Source organism: Engystomops pustulosus, chromosome 5 (genome assembly GCF_040894005.1).
Source record: "Engystomops pustulosus chromosome 5, aEngPut4.maternal, whole genome shotgun sequence".
NCBI lineage: Eukaryota > Metazoa > Chordata > Amphibia > Anura > Leptodactylidae > Engystomops > Engystomops pustulosus.
This window is the reverse complement of record NC_092415.1, coordinates 12706579-12727739: the sequence shown is the minus strand read 5'-3', so window position 1 is coordinate 12727739 and position 21161 is coordinate 12706579. Positions and strand designations below refer to the sequence as shown.

The 21161-nt window shown below is 41.4% G+C and overlaps 1 protein-coding gene across 2 annotated transcripts in view; it reads left to right on the top strand.

Moving 5' to 3' along the window:
• Window positions 1–21161, top strand: part of EFR3A (EFR3 homolog A) — an 89559-nt gene that overhangs the window by 48488 nt on the left and 19910 nt on the right. For both annotated transcript variants that reach the window (XM_072151174.1, XM_072151175.1), the window contains exons 9-11: window positions 3925–4003; window positions 4750–4885; window positions 15906–16070. In XM_072151174.1, the coding sequence (XP_072007275.1) occupies window positions 3925–4003; window positions 4750–4885; window positions 15906–16070 (380 nt within the window). The remainder of the gene's footprint in view (window positions 1–3924; window positions 4004–4749; window positions 4886–15905; window positions 16071–21161) is intronic.

The window sequence follows — 21161 nt, the reverse complement described above, 5'->3', positions numbered from 1 at the left end:
GAAACCAAGAGTTTCCAAACTCAAAGCAAAACCCTTATCAACAGATTTAAGGATAAAAAGTTCCCCAACAAAATTGTCACAACAGCCTTTAAAAGGGCTGAACAACTGTCACAAAAAGACTGCCTCGTCCCCCGAAAAAAGCCTCTATCCGAACATACACCACACATGAACCGCAAGCTTAGCTTCATCACTACCTATAACGACAACCATCTATACCTAAGAAAAATCCTTGAGAAGCATTGGCCTATTCTGTTGGACGACGCCCACCTGAAACCTCAAATCCCCACCCAACCCATCATCACCTATAGAAGGTCTCAAACCCTAAAAAATATTCTAGCCCCAAGCAAGCTTCGGAATACCAACGACAAAAAAACTACTTACTTTTTCCCCTCCAAACCCATTGGGAGTTACAAATGTGGCCAACCCAGTTGCAAATGCTGCCTTAACATAAACCATCGGGCTAAACATTTCAAATGTAATACCACAAACGAAACGTTCAACATCAACTCCTTCCTAAATTGTGCGTCCACTTTCGTGATCTACATGCTCGAATGTTCATGTGGGCTACAATACATTGGACGCACAATCCAACAATTAAATGCAAGGATCAACAAACATCGCAGTAATGTTACGAATGGGTTTTTGAAACATAGTGTCTCTAGACACGGGCACTTGTATCATCAAAACGATTTTTCATCTTTTACCGTCACCCCCATAGAACAGATTCCTCCTGGAAACAGTAGATACAATAAGCTCTGCCAAAGGGAAATGTATTGGATTTTTAAGATGAACAGCCTAGTCCCTAATGGTCTGAACGAAACCCTAGAAAGCAGCAATTTTTAACATAATTTCTAACATCATCTGTTACTTTGAGCACCACATAACCCTTTATCCCCTTATCTACATTAATCTGTGCTATATCTAATCAATTATCGTCCCATTCAAGCTTTCCAGGAATGAGTTCTCATCCATATACTCATTTATGTACAACCTAAATTTACCGTGTAGACATGAACTCATATATGCACAACCTAAATTTACTGTGTAGACATGAACTTTCTACACGCATGCGCCCAATATCTGTCGCCACGTCTCCGGCCGCCAATACTGCTCACACACGAACCTCCCGTGCGCATGCGCCCAACTACCTGTCGCAACCCCTCTGGCCGACATCTTTTTGGATACCAAGATCACCTGCGCATGCGCACAAGAAAATATGGCGCGCGCCGCTCTCCGACGAAAGGAGATAAAAGCCGGCCTACCCCGCCAAATTCCTAAAGAGATCGGAGCACCCGAACCCTCTCTCCATCATAGGTAAGCTCTAAAAGACCTATCTCCATTATAGGTAAGCCCCAAAAAAAGACCTCTTACAGCCGGTCACCCCTTAATACAAATGCCGCTTATTTGAAAAGCATACCCTCCGGATATAAATATTAATTTATGTAAATTTATGTATTTATACTTTTTATCCTTCATATGTTCACATATATTTATTTATTTATGTATTTAAAATTGCCCTATATTTAAGAATCTGATATATCTGTATTTTTGTACATAGATCTATTTCTCATAATATAATTAAACAAAATGAAATGTTTTTTATGTTTTTTAAAAATTTTGACCACCCCACCCTATATGTCTTTTATGTACCTTCTCAGTCTTGTTCACTTGATAAAGGGGTTTCTTGGACCCCGAAACGCGTTGTGCTTTTAGACTTCTATTAAAATCTATATGCTAATTCCACTCTGAGTGCGCCACCTTCTTGGATTACCAATCCTATAACACTGGAGGTTTGGGGGCTCAGCTCTGTGACCTCCTCTACAGCTGGTGGCAGATTCTAGTTATTGTCACTTGTTGGATCTGAGAATAATTGGTGTCCTCTCTGTCAGGTTCTGTTATTGATTGGGTCCCACGGGATGTATTGTCCGCTTTTTATCGATCCCATATGACGCCCCGTCTTCCCTCACGGCATCATCCTGTCATTTCATTTCCGAGGGGGAAGGGGGGGAGACATTTACCTGAAGTTAAACCTCTGTCGCCAAGTCTGGGATAAGACGTCGCTCGCTGAATTTTTTTTTTTTCATTTTCTTGCATATTTGTCATTTTGTGTTTGTTTGTGCAACTGATTGACGGCCAATATGGTCGCTGGTTTATCTTGACAAAAAGCTGTCACTCGACTTTATGGCTCCGATCTCGCTTTCATATGCACGTTGAGCCATTGACCTCTGACTTCATCCTTTCCTGTCCTTCCAATTTGAAGGACTTCTCTCGTGCTGCACCTATTCTGTAGATGATACCTCCATGGGTATTGTAGCTTTGTGCATCACATTACCAGCGTGACCTTGAAGGAGGTCTTTGTCTAATATCCATAGTTCAAGGGTCATACATAATATGACCAGATAACAGATCTATTCTTTCCTCCACTGGCTTATAGCTCTATCCCGCTATCTATGTTGCCACTTCACCCCTGCCCCCCCTATGTCAACTTCTTTCATCCTTGTACACCCCCAAGTCTTTATGTAGCCCTTTTATGCCCCCCTATGTCTCTCTCTATGGTGTGACTACTCGGTCTTTTCTAGAATTCCCTCTTTTTTTATGTGAAATCTCACCAGTTTACCTTTAAATATCTCCTCCAAATGCAGAATTTTCGTCGGTGGGTGTTTGTGCTCAATAGTTCCTAGAAATGTGATCATGATGCCATATTAAAGATAAAAATCTCAACTTTCAAATGGCATCAGGTTTGTGGTTCTGAGAGTTAGACATACTGTAGGTGACGATGGGGATTGTAGATAAAGATTCTATCGACGCTCCTCAGGCCAAAAAATGGTTCTTCTCTGCTTCTTTTGCATATGACATGGGAGATGCATTCTTATAGATTAAAGTCCGAGTTTTAACATGACAAAGAACAGGGTTGTTTCATACCCTTCTTTAGGGAGTTGTTAGCTTAGCAGGGTAAAAAAAAGCTGGTGATGGTCCATTTAAAGATAGGACAGCGGCCCCCACTTTTGGGTTTTCCATACCCCTCCCCACATTCCTGCCATCTTATTTCTCCACTTTACCTAGAAAGGGGTCAGCGATAGATGCCGCGCACATTGTGCTTAGAAGGTAGGAACAGCTTGTATCATTGACGTGTAATGAGATTCCTGCTGCCTGTGGGCAAGATGTAGATTTCTAGTCCGGCGTCTCTCTGCAGTAGAGTTTTCAGGCCAGTTAATTAAGTTACGGATAACGAGCTCCATCATTACTCCACATACACAGTGCCGGCTCCAGGAATAGGACTGCACTGGACACGACCACCTAAGAGAATGTCCAGAAATACCTACACCCCATACACCACATGTCATGACCCCATATACCTAACTCCTCACTGCCGCCGCCCCCATTCCGCACATTATACATGTGACTCTACATATATGAATCAGACCTATACCCACTCATATACTATACAGTGTAGACATTACGCACATATATACACGCACAGGTGACCTCATAGGTAGAATCTCAACTATGAGACAAAATGAGAAAACAAATCCAGAAAATCACATTGTCAGATTTTTAAAGAATATTTTTTGCAAATTATGGTGGAAAATAAGTATTTGGTCGTTAGAAAAAAAGTTCACCTCGATCCTTTGTTATATCCTTTGTTGGCAGTAGAGGGAGCAGTTTTTCTGACTGTAATGTCACAGCATGCTATGAAGCCCCCTCTAGTGGTGGCTGCTGAGTGACAGAATTGTATCATTTTGCAATAAAAGGTGTTGTGACCCAGGAGTGTTAACCCCCATGGAAAACCTACCTCTGGCCTTCTATTGTCACATATATCGTGGCATGTCATTGTGAAGTTACAACTCTCATCATGCCCTTGTATCCTGCAGCCCAGACACATTGTATAAACTCTCATCTAATTATCCTCTCTCCACTTTGCAGGCATTTAGACCATCACAAGCTGTGGGAGTCCAATGAGTTTGCAGTTTCCTGCTTTAAGATCATCATGTATTCTATTCAGGTGGGTGCGGCGCTGACAATCGCCTGCTGGATCTGTGTGGCCTCTGTCTGAACCCGAGAGAATGAGTTTCCGTGAAGTGCTGTGTACCTAGAACGAGGACTCCTCTGGATGATTATCTCCTTTGCATTTGGTGCGGTTGGGAAACAAAACGCACAATACAGTTCAGCATTCGTCTGTAAAATGGACCTAAATACTATTAATAACCATCTATAATTATGTGATGTCCACACCCACCAATGCTGACAAAATATCCTTTATAAAGTTACTAAAGCAGTTGGGTTTTTGGAATCAAATCTGTCTTTGTTAGCTCAACCTTCCTACATCCAACTAAATCTAAACTTGGTTAAGGCAGAATTTACTGTTTCATGAAGTCCTGTGATCTCAGCAGCCTCTGCACAGTTTATGGCATACTGAAGAAGGGCATTAGGTTTGTTTAGATGGCCATGTGAAATTTAGATCTTATGCCATATTTTGCAGACTGGGACCAGAACCTATAGTCCTAATCATAATTATACATACAGGGCAACAGTCTCATGTTAATATGTGACGTAAAGCAATGAAGGGGACTATGATACACACTGCTAGAGGCTGCTGTAATCACAGGACTTTAATTGAGCTATTCTGATTTTCTCTACAATTGTATCCTATAAAGATATCTTTCTTTCTAGATATTCCTAATAAATCCATACAGTAGTTTTTTTGTTGTTGTGTTTGTTCCATATAACACTGTCTTCTGTCATTTTTAGGCGCAGTACTCTCATCATGTAATCCAGCAGATCCTTGGGCACCTCGATCTGCACAAGAGAGATTCTCCCCGCATTCGAGCCGGAATTGTGCAGGTTCTCTTAGAGGCCGTAGCCATCGCTGCCAAAGGGTCTATAGGTAAATAGTTTCACCCTCTTCTAATTGTATAGTCCTGTCAGTCATCCATCTTCAGCACCCGAGCATTAGTCATCTCATGGGCTGTGCAGCTCTCCTGTGTGGTGTAGTATATGCAAGATGTGTCTCCTGTGTGGTGTAGTATATAGAGGATGTGTCTCCTGTGTGGTGTAGTATATAGCGGATGTGTCTCCTGTGTGGTGTAGTATATAGCGGATGTGTCTCCTGTGTGGTGTAGTATATAGCGGATGTGTCTCCTGTGTGGTGTAGTATATAGAGGATGTGTCTCCTGTGCGGTGTAGTATATAGAGGATGTGTCTCCTGTGTGGTGTAGTATATGCAGGATGTGTCTCCTGTGTGGTGTAGTATATAGGGGATGTGTCTACTGTGTGGTGTAGTATATAGAGGATGTGTCTCCTGTGTGGTGTAGTATATGCAGGATGTGTCTCCTGTGTGGTGTAGTATATGCAGGATGTGTCTCCTGTGTGGTGTAGTATATAGAGGATGCGTCTCCTGTGTGGTGTAGTATATAGAGGATGTGTCTCCTGTGTGGTGTAGTATATAGAGGATGTGTCTCCTGTGTGGTGTAGTATATAGAGGATGTGTCTCCTGTGTGGTGTAGTATATACAGGATGTGTCTCCTGTGTGGTGTAGTATATGCAGGATGTGTCTCCTGTGTGGTGTAGTATATACAGGATGTGTCTCCTGTGTGGTGTAGTATATAGAGGATGTGTCTCCTGTGCGGTGTAGTATATACAGGATGTGTCTCCTGTGTGGTGTAGTATATACAGGATGTGTCTCCTGTGTGGTGTAGTATATAGAGGATGTGTCTCCTGTGTGGTGTAGTATATAGAGGATGTGTCTCCTGTGTGGTGTAGTATATAGAGGATGTGTCTCCTGTGTGGTGTAGTATATAGAGGATGTGTCTCCTGTGTGGTGTAGTATATAGAGGATGTGTCTCCTGTGTGGTGTAGTATATAGAGGATGTGTCTCCTGTGTGGTGTAGTATATGCAGGATGTGTCTCCTGTGTGGTGTAGTATATGCAGGATGTGTCTCCTGTGTGGTGTAGTATATACAGGATGTGTCTCCTGTGTGGTGTAGTATATACAGGATGTGTCTCCTGTGTGGTGTAGTATATACAGGATGTGTCTCCTGTGTGGTGTAGTATATAGAGGATGTGTCTCCTGTGTGGTGTAGTATATAGGGGATGTGTCTACTGTGTGGTGTAGTATATAGAGGATGTGTCTCCTGTGTGGTGTAGTATATGCAGGATGTGTCTCCTGTGTGGTGTAGTATATGCAGGATGTGTCTCCTGTGTGGTGTAGTATATAGAGGATGCGTCTCCTGTGTGGTGTAGTATATAGAGGATGTGTCTCCTGTGTGGTGTAGTATATAGAGGATGTGTCTCCTGTGTGGTGTAGTATATAGAGGATGTGTCTCCTGTGTGGTGTAGTATATACAGGATGTGTCTCCTGTGTGGTGTAGTATATGCAGGATGTGTCTCCTGTGTGGTGTAGTATATACAGGATGTGTCTCCTGTGTGGTGTAGTATATAGAGGATGTGTCTCCTGTGCGGTGTAGTATATACAGGATGTGTCTCCTGTGTGGTGTAGTATATACAGGATGTGTCTCCTGTGTGGTGTAGTATATAGAGGATGTGTCTCCTGTGTGGTGTAGTATATAGAGGATGTGTCTCCTGTGTGGTGTAGTATATAGAGGATGTGTCTCCTGTGTGGTGTAGTATATAGAGGATGTGTCTCCTGTGTGGTGTAGTATATAGAGGATGTGTCTCCTGTGTGGTGTAGTATATGCAGGATGTGTCTCCTGTGTGGTGTAGTATATGCAGGATGTGTCTCCTGTGTGGTGTAGTATATACAGGATGTGTCTCCTGTGTGGTGTAGTATATACAGGATGTGTCTCCTGTGTGGTGTAGTATATACAGGATGTGTCTCCTGTGTGGTGTAGTATATACAGGATGTGTCTCCTGTGTGGTGTAGTATATAGAGGATGTGTCTCCTGTGTGGTGTAGTATATAGAGGATGTGTCTCCTGTGTGGTGTAGTGTATACAGGATGTGTCTCCTGTGTGGTGTAGTATATACAGGATGTGTCTCCTGTGTGGTGTAGTATATACAGGATGTGTCTCCTGTGCGGTGTAGTATATACAGGATGGGTCTCCTGTGCGGTGTAGTATATACAGGATGGGTCTCCTGTGTGGTGTAGTATATACAGGATGGGTCTCCTGTGTGGTGTAGTATATACAGGATGGGTCTCCTGTGTGGTGTAGTATATACAGGATGGGTCTCCTGTGTGGTGTAGCATATAGCGGATGGGTCTCCTGTGTGGTGTAGTATATAGAGGATGTGTCTCCTGTGTGGTGTAGTATATAGAGGATGTGTCTCCTGTGTGGTGTAGTATATAGAGGATGTGTCTCCTGTGTGGTGTACTATATAGAGGATGTGTCTCCTGTGTGGTGTAGTATATACAGGATGGGTCTCCTGTGTGGTGTAGTATATACAGGATGGATTATATTACAAAAAATGGACCAATTGTCACGGCAGGGGGTTTATTAACAGAGGAGCACAAAACTGCCTTTGGCAGAAGAAATACCCATATCCGGACAGAAAAAAGTAATGTCTTGTCGTAAAACGTCACTTTTATTAAATGTCAACTAAAAGAGAAAATTGTGTGTAGGAGACATTACTACAAAGTGCTTTAGAAAGTTATGATTAAAAGCACAGTAGGGTAGGCTCAGTATGTCAATGGGGAGTCATTCACTCACTGTTAGTGTATCACATTGACATCAAGCATGCATTATAAGGTCACATGGAAGTAGTTGTGGCATAAGAAACAATGTGATAGGCTCCACTGAATCTATAGTGTTCGGGGTTTGTTAGTGGGTAGTTTGGTCTAAGATATTATGACAGATATTCGCCTGTCCACAGTCTTCACAGAGGTTATACTACATAGATTCCTTCAGGCGTCTCACTGACGTTCATGTCTAAAGGTAAAGAGACCAATTTCTACTAAACCCCTCCAAGTGTATGTGTGTTGGTCATATAAAATGACCAGAGCCCTACACAGCAGGAGTCTATGAATGAATGGAATTCTATTAGCCACACTATGCTGCAGCTGAGAAATGCACGCTAGCTAATTATATGCTACAAATTTGTCTCAGAGCCTAACTATACTGCTAGTTAAAACGAGGTCACTATAGCCCTACCCCTGATGAAGCCAGCTCGCTGGCGAAACATGTCGGGGGGCTTTTCGTTTTAACTAGCAGTATAGTTAGGCTCTGGGTCTCCTGTGTGGTGTAGTATATAGAGGATGTGTCTCCTGTGTGGTGTAGTTAGTATATAGAGAATGCGTCTCCTGTGTGGTGTAGTATATGCAGAATGCGTCTCCTGTGTGGTGTAGTATATGCAGGATGGGTCTCCTGTGTGGTGTAGTATATGCAGGATGGGTCTCCTGTGTGGTGTAGTATATGCAGGATGGGTCTCCTGTGTGGTGTAGTATATGCAGGATGGGTCTCCTGTGTGGTGTAGTATATAGAGGATGTATCTCCTGTGTGATGTAGTATATAGAGGATGTGTCTCCTGTGTGGTGTAGTATATAGAGGATGTGTCTCCTGTGTGGTGTAGTATATGCAGGATGGGTCTCCTGTGTGGTGTAGTATATAGAGGATGGGTCTCCTGTGTGGTGTAGTATATAGAGGATGTGTCTCCTGTGTGGTGTAGTATATACAGGATGTGTCTTCTGTGTGGTGTAGTATATAGAGGAAGTGGCGGCTCTCCTGTGTGGTGTAGTATATACAGGATGTGTCTCCTGTGTGGTGTAGTATATAGAGGATGTGTCTCCTGTGTGGTGTAGTATATAGAGGATGGGTCTCCTGTGTGGTGTAGTATATAGAGGATGTGTCTCCTGTGTGGTGTAGTATATAGAGGATGGGTCTCCTGTGTGGTGTAGTATATAGAGGATGGGTCTCCTGTGTGGTGTAGTATATGCAGGATGTGTCTCCTGTGTGGTGTAGTATATGCAGGATGTGTCTCCTGTGTGGTGTAGTATATAGAGGATGCGTCTCCTGTGTGGTGTAGTATATAGAGGATGTGTCTCCTGTGTGGTGTAGTATATAGAGGATGTGTCTCCTGTGTGGTGTAGTATATAGAGGATGTGTCTCCTGTGTGGTGTAGTATATACAGGATGTGTCTCCTGTGTGGTGTAGTATATGCAGGATGTGTCTCCTGTGTGGTGTAGTATATACAGGATGTGTCTCCTGTGTGGTGTAGTATATAGAGGATGTGTCTCCTGTGCGGTGTAGTATATACAGGATGTGTCTCCTGTGTGGTGTAGTATATACAGGATGTGTCTCCTGTGTGGTGTAGTATATAGAGGATGTGTCTCCTGTGTGGTGTAGTATATAGAGGATGTGTCTCCTGTGTGGTGTAGTATATAGAGGATGTGTCTCCTGTGTGGTGTAGTATATAGAGGATGTGTCTCCTGTGTGGTGTAGTATATAGAGGATGTGTCTCCTGTGTGGTGTAGTATATGCAGGATGTGTCTCCTGTGTGGTGTAGTATATGCAGGATGTGTCTCCTGTGTGGTGTAGTATATACAGGATGTGTCTCCTGTGTGGTGTAGTATATACAGGATGTGTCTCCTGTGTGGTGTAGTATATACAGGATGTGTCTCCTGTGTGGTGTAGTATATACAGGATGTGTCTCCTGTGTGGTGTAGTATATAGAGGATGTGTCTCCTGTGTGGTGTAGTATATAGAGGATGTGTCTCCTGTGTGGTGTAGTGTATACAGGATGTGTCTCCTGTGTGGTGTAGTATATACAGGATGTGTCTCCTGTGTGGTGTAGTATATACAGGATGTGTCTCCTGTGCGGTGTAGTATATACAGGATGGGTCTCCTGTGCGGTGTAGTATATACAGGATGGGTCTCCTGTGTGGTGTAGTATATACAGGATGGGTCTCCTGTGTGGTGTAGTATATACAGGATGGGTCTCCTGTGTGGTGTAGTATATACAGGATGGGTCTCCTGTGTGGTGTAGCATATAGCGGATGGGTCTCCTGTGTGGTGTAGTATATAGAGGATGTGTCTCCTGTGTGGTGTAGTATATAGAGGATGTGTCTCCTGTGTGGTGTAGTATATAGAGGATGTGTCTCCTGTGTGGTGTACTATATAGAGGATGTGTCTCCTGTGTGGTGTAGTATATACAGGATGGGTCTCCTGTGTGGTGTAGTATATACAGGATGGATTATATTACAAAAAATGGACCAATTGTCACGGCAGGGGGTTTATTAACAGAGGAGCACAAAACTGCCTTTGGCAGAAGAAATACCCATATCCGGACAGAAAAAAGTAATGTCTTGTCGTAAAACGTCACTTTTATTAAATGTCAACTAAAAGAGAAAATTGTGTGTAGGAGACATTACTACAAAGTGCTTTAGAAAGTTATGATTAAAAGCACAGTAGGGTAGGCTCAGTATGTCAATGGGGAGTCATTCACTCACTGTTAGTGTATCACATTGACATCAAGCATGCATTATAAGGTCACATGGAAGTAGTTGTGGCATAAGAAACAATGTGATAGGCTCCACTGAATCTATAGTGTTCGGGGTTTGTTAGTGGGTAGTTTGGTCTAAGATATTATGACAGATATTCGCCTGTCCACAGTCTTCACAGAGGTTATACTACATAGATTCCTTCAGGCGTCTCACTGACGTTCATGTCTAAAGGTAAAGAGACCAATTTCTACTAAACCCCTCCAAGTGTATGTAGGTTGGTCATATAAAATGACCAAAGCCCTACACAGCAGGAGTCTATGAATGAATGGAATTCTATTAGCCACACTATGCTGCAGCTGAGAAATGCACGCTAGCTAATTATATGCTACAAATTTGTCTCAGAGCCTAACTATACTGCTAGTTAAAACGAGGTCACTATAGCCCTACCCCTGATGAAGCCAGCTCGCTGGCGAAACATGTCGGGGGGCTTTTCGTTTTAACTAGTAGTATAGTTAGGCTCTGGGTCTCCTGTGTGGTGTAGTATATAGAGGATGTGTCTCCTGTGTGGTGTAGTTAGTATATAGAGAATGCGTCTCCTGTGTGGTGTAGTATATGCAGGATGGGTCTCCTGTGTGGTGTAGTATATGCAGGATGGGTCTCCTGTGTGGTGTAGTATATGCAGGATGGGTCTCCTGTGTGGTGTAGTATATAGAGGATGTATCTCCTGTGTGGTGTAGTATATAGAGGATGTGTCTCCTGTGTGGTGTAGTATATAGAGGATGTGTCTCCTGTGTGGTGTAGTATATAGAGGATGTGTCTCCTGTGTGGTGTAGTATATGCAGGATGGGTCTCCTGTGTGGTGTAGTATATACAGGATGTGTCTCCTGTGTGGTGTAGTATATAGAGGAAGTGGCGGCTCTCCTGTGTGGTGTAGTATATACAGGATGTGTCTCCTGTGTGGTGTAGTATATACAGGATGGGTCTCCTGTGTGGTGTAGTATATAGAGGATGTGTCTCCTGTGTGGTGTAGTATATAGAGGATGTGTCTCCTGTGTGGTGTAGTATATAGAGGATGGGTCTCCTGTGTGGTGTAGTATATAGAGGATGTGTCTCCTGTGTGGTGTAGTATATGCAGGATGGGTCTCCTGTGTGGTGTAGTATATAGAGGATGTGTCTCCTGTGTGGTGTAGTTAGTATATAGAGAATGCGTCTCCTGTGTGGTGTAGTATATGCAGGATGGGTCTCCTGTGTGGTGTAGTATATGCAGGATGGGTCTCCTGTGTGGTGCAGTATATGCAGGATGGGTCTCCTGTGTGGTGTAGTATATAGAGGATGTGTCTCCTGTGTGGTGTAGTATATAGAGGATGTGTCTCCTGTGTGGTGTAGTATATAGAGGATGTGTCTCCTGTGTGGTGTAGTATATAGAGGATGTGTCTCCTGTGTGGTGTAGTATATAGAGGATGTGTCTCCTGTGTGGTGTAGTATATAGAGGATGTGTCTCCTGTGTGGTGTAGTATATAGAGGATGTGTCTCCTGTGTGGTGTAGTATATAGAGGAGGTGTCTCCTGTGGGGTGTAGTATATAGAGGATGTGTCTCCTGTGTGGTGTAGTATATAGAGGATGTGTCTCCTGTGTGGTGTAGTATATAGAGGATGTGTCTCCTGTGTGGTGTAGTATATAGAGGATGTGTCTCCTGTGTGGTGTAGTATATAGAGGATGTGTCTCCTGTGTGGTGTAGTATATAGAGGATGTGTCTCCTGTGTGGTGTAGTATATAGAGGATGTGTCTCCTGTGTGGTGTAGTATATAGAGGATGTGTCTCCTGTGTGGTGTAGTATATAGAGGATGTGTCTCCTGTGTGGTGTAGTATATGCAGGATGTGTCTCCTGTGTGGTGTAGTATATGCAGGATGTGTCTCCTGTGTGGTGTAGTATATGCAGGAGGTGTCTCCTGTGTGGTGTAGTATATGCAGGAGGTGTCTCCTGTGCGGTGTAGTATATACAGGATGGGTCTCCTGTGTGGTGTAGTATATACAGGATGGGTCTCCTGTGTGGTGTAGCATATAGCGGATGTGTCTCCTGTGTGGTGTAGTATATACAGGATGTGTCTCCTGTGTGGTGTAGTATATACAGGATGGGTCTCCTGTGTGGTGTAGTATATACAGGATGGGTCTCCTGTGTGGTGTAGTATATACAGGATGGGTCTCCTGTGTGGTGTAGCATATAGCGAATGTGTCTCCTGTGTGGTGTAGTATATAGAGGATGTGTCTCCTGTGTGGTGTAGTATATAGAGGATGTGTCTCCTGTGTGGTGTAGTATATAGAGGATGTGTCTCCTGTGTGGTGTAGTATATAGAGGATGTGTCTCCTGTGTGGTGTAGTATATAGAGGATGTGTCTCCTGTGTGGTGTAGTATATAGAGGATGGGTCTCCTGTGTGGTGTAGTATATGCAGGATGGGTCTCCTGTGTGGTGTAGTATATAGAGGATGGGTCTCCTGTGTGGTGTAGTATATAGAGGATGGGTCTCCTGTGTGGTGTAGTATATAGAGGATGGGTCTCCTGTGTGGTGTAGTATATAGAGGATGGGTCTCCTGTGTGGTGTAGTATATAGAGGATGTGTCTCCTGTGTGGTGTAGTATATAGAGGATGTGTCTCCTGTGTGGTGTAGTATATAGAGGATGTGTCTCCTGTGTGGTGTAGTATATGCAGGATGGGTCTCCTGTGTGGTGTAGTATATGCAGGATGGGTCTCCTGTGTGGTGTAGTATATGCAGGATGGGTCTCTCCTGTGTGGTGTAGTATATGCAGGATGGGTCTCTCATGTGTGGTGTAGTATATAGAGGATGTGTCTCCTGTGTGGTGTAGTATATAGAGGATGTGTCTCCTGTGTGGTGTAGTATATAGAGGATGGGTCTCCTGTGTGGTGTAGTATATAGAGGATGCGTCTCCTGTGTGGTGTAGTATATGCAGGATGGGTCTCCTGTGTGGTGTAGTATATAGAGGAGGTGTCTCCTGTGTGGTGTAGTATATAGAGGATGTGTCTCCTGTGTGGTGTAGTATATAGAGGATGTGTCTCCTGTGTGGTGTAGTATATAGAGGATGTGTCTCCTGTGTGGTGTAGTATATAGAGGATGTGTCTCCTGTGTGGTGTAGTATATAGAGGATGTGTCTCCTGTGTGGTGTAGTATATGCAGGATGTGTCTCCTGTGTGGTGTAGTATATGCAGGATGGGTCTCCTGTGGGGTGTAGTATATAGAGGATGTGTCTCCTGTGCGGTGTAGTATATAGAGGAGGTGTCTCCTGTGCGGTGTAGTATATAGAGGATGTGTCTCCTGTGTGGTGTAGTATATAGAGGATGTGTCTCCTGTGTGGTGTAGTATATAGAGGATGTGTCTCCTGTGTGGTGTAGTATATAGAGGAAGTGTCTCCTGTGTGGTGTAGTATATAGAGGATGTGTCTCCTGTGTGGTGTAGTATATAGAGGATGTGTCTCCTGTGTGGTGTAGTATATAGAGGATGTGTCTCCTGTGTGGTGTAGTATATAGAGGATGGGTCTCCTGTGGGGTGTAGTATATAGAGGATGTGTCTCCTGTGTGGTGTAGTATATAGAAGGTGTGTCTCCTGTGTGGTGTAGTATATAGAAGGTGTGTCTCCTGTGTGGTGTAGTAAATAGAGGATGGGTCTCCTGTGTGGTGTAGTATATGCAGGATGGGTCTCCTGTGTGGTGTAGTATATACAGGATGGGTCTCCTGTGTGGTGTAGTATATACAGGATGGGTCTCCTGTGTGGTGTAGTATATAGAGGATGGGTCTCCTGTGTGGTGTAGTATATAGAGGATGGGTCTCCTGTGTGGTGTAGTATATAGAGGATGTGTCTCCTGTGTGGTGTAGTATATAGAGGATGCGTCTCCTGTGTGGTGTAGTATATGCAGGATGCGTCTCCTGTGTGGTGTAGTATATGCAGGATGGGTCTCCTGTGTGGTGTAGTATATGCAGGATGGGTCTCCTGTGTGGTGTAGTATATGCAGGATGGGTCTCCTGTGTGGTGTAGTATATGCAGGATGGGTCTCCTGTGTGGTGTAGTATATGCAGGATGGGTCTCCTGTGTGGTGTAGTATATAGAGGATGGGTCTCCTGTGTGGTGTAGTATATGCAGGATGGGTCTCCTGTGTGGTGTAGTATATGCAGGATGGGTCTCCTGTGTGGTGTAGTATATGCAGGATGGGTCTCCTGTGTGGTGTAGTATATACAGGATGGGTCTCCTGTGTGGTGTAGTATATAGAGGATGTGTCTCCTGTGTGGTGTAGTATATAGAGGATGTGTCTCCTGTGTGGTGTAGTATATAGAGGATGTGTCTCCTGTGTGGTGTAGTATATAGAGGATGTGTCTCCTGTGTGGTGTAGTATATAGAGGATGTGTCTCCTGTGTGGTGTAGTATATAGAGGATGTGTCTCCTGTGTGGTGTAGTATATAGAGGATGTATCTCCTGTGTGGTGTAGTATATAGAGGATGTGTCTCCTGTGTGGTGTAGTATATAGAGGATGGGTCTCCTGTGTGGTGTAGTATATAGAGGATGTGTCTCCTGTGTGGTGTAGTATATAGAGGATGTGTCTCCTGTGTGGTGTAGTATATAGAGGATGTGTCTCCTGTGTGGTGTAGTATATGCAGGATGTGTCTCCTGTGTGGTGTAGTATATGCTCGAGTTAAAAGAATTTGGAAAAAAATAAATAAAAAGTTAATAAAAGAACATCTCAAATCTTTCTATTTCCGTGTTATTTGATCCTGATGTGTAAAGCGCGTTTGTGAAAAATAAATGAATACAATATATATATAATCCTGAGCAGAACAATATCCCTGTCCTGCCGCTAACATCCACTTCAATGAAAGAAACCTTCCCGCCGCTGCGGCACCTCATGCCTCCTGCCGTATCCTCCTCCTCATGGCTCGGGGCTGATTCACCGACACAGAAGGTGCAGCCTAATGCAGACAATGTCCTTATCCGGCAGCGTGTGACCCGATACACGGAGACGAGGCAGATCTGCTCCTCTCTGCTGCTTGTTATAGAGGACGCTGCAGGCGGATACTGCGAGACAGGGAGGAGGCAAATCACATTCAGGGTTTGACTTTTTACAGGAGAGTTTTTTTGTTTTTTTTTAATTCTAGACACAAAAATAATCTTTTGACATTCATTTTGTTTAAAGGGAAACTGTCAGCAGGTACAGTGGTGCATACAGTGTTAGATATTGTCCCTGGAGAGATGTGTAATCAGACCTTTGTGTATGTTGTTAGTAGCAGCAGGACTGTGAAATTATATTCCAGGATTCTAAGCTTTTCCAAGTGTATCCTAACACTGCTGTGCTCTTATACCTTGTTTTCTACTCCAGAGCTACACTCGCTATTCTGCTGGTGCAGTCACTGTGTACATACATGTCCGTATAATGCTCAGATATGTGATTTTTTTTATTTTCTAAGATTTCTTTATGCTTTCCTTCTAGTAGTTGTCTTCTTTTTCTCACAGGTCCTACAGTACTGGAGGTGTTCAACACACTTCTCAAGCATCTGACACTCAGCGTTGACTTTGAGCTGGGGGATCGGAGAAGTTCTGCCGGCAGCGCTGTTCTCAGCTCCAGCTCTAAAGAAAGTGATGAACGGATTGTACAGAATGCCATTATTCAGACTATTGGTAGATTTCAATTTCATCTTTTTTATTAACTTTATTATGCCATTTAACAGTATTTTTCCTTGTAGTGGCTTAATCTGAATAGGTATTTTGTCTTCAACAATGTTTTATAATCTTGGTATCAGCTTTCTACTATTATATAACTACTATAATACTGCCTCCTATATACAAGAATATAACTACTGTAATACTGCCTCCTATATACAAGAATATAACTACTATAATACTGTCCCCTATGTACAAGAATATAACTACTATAATACTGCCCCTATGTACAAGAATATAACTACTGTAATACTGCCTCCTATATACAAGAATATAACTACTGTAATACTGCCCCCTATGTACAAGAATATAACTACTATAATACTGCCCCCTATGTACAGGAATATAACTACTATAATACTGCCCCCTATGTACAGGAATATAACTACTATAATACTGCCCCCTATGTACAGGAATATAACTACTATAATACTGCCCCCTATGTACAGGAATATAACTACTATAATACTGCTCCCTATGTACAGGAATATAACTACTATAATACTGCCCCCTATGTACAGGAATATAACTACTATAATACTGCCCTCTATGTACAGGAATATAACTACTATAATACTGCCCCTATGTACAAGAATATAACTACTATAATACTGCCCCCTATGTACAGGAATATAACTACTATAATACTGTCCCCTATGTACAGGAATATAACTACTATAATACTGCCCCCTATGTACAAGAATATAACTACTATAATACTGCCCCCTATGTACAGGAATATAACTACTATAATACTGCCCCCTATGTACAGGAATATAACTACTATAATACTGCCCCTATGTACAAGAATATAACTACTATAATACTGCCCCCTATGTACAGGAATATAACTACTATAATACTGTCCCCTATGTACAGGAATATAACTACTATAATACTGTCCTCTATGTACAAGACTATACCTACTATAATACTGCCCCCTATGTACAAGAATATAACTACTATAATACTGCCCCCTATGTACAAGAATATAACTACTATAATACTGTCCCTATGTACAAGAATATAACTACTATAATACTGTCCCTATGTACAGGAATATAACTACTATAATACTGCCCCCTATGTACAAGAATATAACTACTATAATACTGCCCCTATGTACAAGAATATAACTACTATAATACTGCCCCTATGTACAAGAATATAACTACTATAATACTGTCCCCTATGTAGAAGAATATAACTACTATAATATTGCCCCCTATGTACAGGAATATAACTACTATAATACTGCCCCCTATGTACAAGAATATAACTACTATAATACTGCCCCCTATATACAGAAACATAACTACTATAATACTGCCCCCTATCTACAGGAATATAACTACTATAATACTGCCCCCTATGTACAAGAATATAACTACTATAATACTGCCCCCTATGTACAAGAATATAACTACTATAATACTGCCCCCTATGTACAAGAATATAACTACTATAATACTGCCCCCTATGTACAAGAATATAACCACTATAATACTGCCCCCTATGTACAAGAATATAACCACTATAATACTGCCCCCTATGTACAAGAATATAACCACTATAATACTGCCCCCTATGTACAAGAATATAACCACTATAATACTGCCCCCTATGTACAAGAATATAACTACTATAATACTGCCCCCTGTGTACAAGAATATAACTACTATAATACTGTCCCCCTATGTACAAGAATATAACTACTATAATACTGCCCTCTATGTACAGGAATATAACTACTATAATACTGCCCCTATGTACAAGAATATAACTACTATAATACTGCCCCCTATGTACAGGAATATAACTACTATAATACTGCCCCCTATGTACAGGAATATAACTACTATAATACTGCCCCCTATGTACAGGAATATAACTACTATAATACTGCCCCCTATGTACAAGAATATAACTACTATAATACTGCCCCTATGTACAAGAATATAACTACTATAATACTGCCCCTATGTACAAGAATATAACTACTATAATACTGTCCCCTATGTAGAAGAATATAACTACTATAATACTGCCCCCTATGTACAGGAATATAACTACTATAATACTGCCCCCTATGTACAAGAATATAACTACTATAATACTGCCCCCTATATACAGAAACATAACTACTATAATACTGCCCCCTATCTACAGGAATATAACTACTATAATACTGCCCCCTATGTACAAGAATTTAACTACTATAATACTGCCCCCTATGTACAAGAATATAACCACTATAATACTGCCCCCTATGTACAAGAATATAACCACTATAATACTGCCCCCTATGTACAAGAATATAACCACTATAATACTGCCCCCTATGTACAAGAATATAACTACTATAATACTGCCCCCTGTGTACAAGAATATAACTACTATAATACTGTCCCCCTATGTACAAGAATATAACTACTATAATACTGCCCTCTATGTACAGGAATATAACTACTATAATACTGCCCCTATGTACAAGAATATAACTACTATAATACTGCCCCCTATGTACAGGAATATAACTACTATAATACTGCCCCCTATGTACAGGAATATAACTACTATAATACTGCCCCCTATGTACAGGAATATAACTACTATAATACTGCCCCCTATGTACAGGAATTTAACTACTATAATACTGCCCCCTATGTACAGGAATATAACTACTATAATACTGCCCCCTATGTACAAGAATATAACTATTATAATACTGCCCCCTATGTACAGGAATATAACTACTATAATACTGCCCCCTATGTACAAGAATATAACTACTATAATACTGCCCCCTATGTACAAGAATATAACCACTATAATACTGCCCCCTGTGTACAAGAATATAACTACTATAATAGTGCCCCCTGTGTACAAGAATATAACTACTATAATACTGCCCCTATGTACAAGAATATAACTACTATAATACTGCCCCTCTGTACAAGAATATAACTACTATAATACTGCCCCCTATGTACAAGAATATAACTACTATAATACTGCCCCCTATGTACAAGAATATAACTACTATAATACTGTCCCCTATGTACAAGAATATAACTACTATAATACTGTCCCCTATGTACAAGAATATAACTACTATAATACTGTCCCCTATGTACAAGAATATAACTACTATAATACTGTCCCCTATGTACAAGAATATAACTACTATAATACTGCCCCCTATGTACAGTAATATAACTACTATAATACTGCCCCCTATGTACAGGAATATAACTACTATAATACTGCCCCCTATGTACAATAATATAACTACTATAATACTGCTCCCTATGTACAAGAATATAACTACTATAATACTGCCCCCTATGTACAAGAATATAACTACTATAATACTGTCCCCTATGTACAAGAATATAACTACTATAATACTGCCCCCTATGTACAGTAATATAACTACTACAATACTGTCCCCTATGTACAGGAATATAACTACTATAATACTGTCCCCTATGTACAAGAATATAACTACTATAATACTGCCCCCTATGTACAAGAATATAACTACTATAATACTGATCCCTATGTACAGGAATATAACTACTATAATACTGCCCCCTATGTACAAGAATATAACTACTATAATACTGCCCCCTATGTACAAGACTATAACTACTATAATACTGATCCCTATGTACAAGAATATAACTACTATAATACTGCCCCCTATGTACAGGAATATAACTACTATAATACTGCCCCCTATGTACAAGAATATAACTACTATAATACTGCTCCTATGTACAAGAATATAACTACTATAATACTGCCCCCTATGTACAAGAATATAACTACTATAATACTGTCCCCTATGTACAAGAATATAACTACTATAATACTGCCCCCTATGTACAGTAATATAACTACTACAATACTGTCCCCTATGTACAGGAATATAACTACTATAATACTGTCCCCTATGTACAAGAATATAACTACTATAATACTGCCCCCTATGTACAAGAATATAACTACTATAATACTGATCCCTATGTACAGGAATATAACTACTATAATACTGCCCCCTATGTACAAGAATATAACTACTATAATACTGCCCCCTATGTACAAGACTATAACTACTATAATACTGATCCCTATGTACAAGAATATAACTACTATAATACTGCCCCCTATGTACAGGAATATAACTACTATAATACTGCCCCCTATGTACAAGAATATAACTACTATAATACTGCCCCCTATGTACAGGAATATAACTACTATAATACTGCCCCCTATGTACAGGAATATAACTACTGTAATACTGCCCCCTATGTACAGGAATATAACTACTATAATACTGCCCCCTATGTACAAGTAAGAGTACTGCACTCTATGGTCAGGTGAATAGTTTTTGCTTTCTCCTGTTCTTTCTCTTAGTTCAGCCTCTATGATGTGTTTGTACTTTGTGTGATATTTGGTAGAATTGCAGGCCTGAGAGGTTTCTGACTTAAAGCACCGATTGCATATTACATTTCCCTTCAGAATTGGAATAAAATTATATCCACAGAATGAACGTGTAATAGTAGAGCAGGTAAAGCTCTTACTTGTCATAAAATCTATTAGAAATTCCTAATTTATTGTCAACAGGTACAAGTAATTTTAGAGACTTTTTTTTTTTTAACCATCGCTCTTGTGTGGTGCCTTGAAACTGATACAACAGTGACATCTAATGTCCTAATGTGACTCTCCTGTCCTTGTATCCAGCACATCTCTGATGCTACATGTGTGATGCAGAGTGTGTATGGTGACCTCACACCACATCCCATCACCTGGAATAACATATCACTCATATCCGTCTCCTCCATAGTAGCGACTGGAAGGTGTAGAGCAAAGACATTGCATCAGTCAAAGAGGCATTGGGGTCTTATAGATATTGATGACCTATTCAGAGGCGTCTTCATTAAAGGAAATCGCCCATCAAAATCCATCCTGATAAACCAGGGACAATAATCATAGATCCAGGCACCGGGACTGTGGGAACCTTCTTATATCTGTTATCCA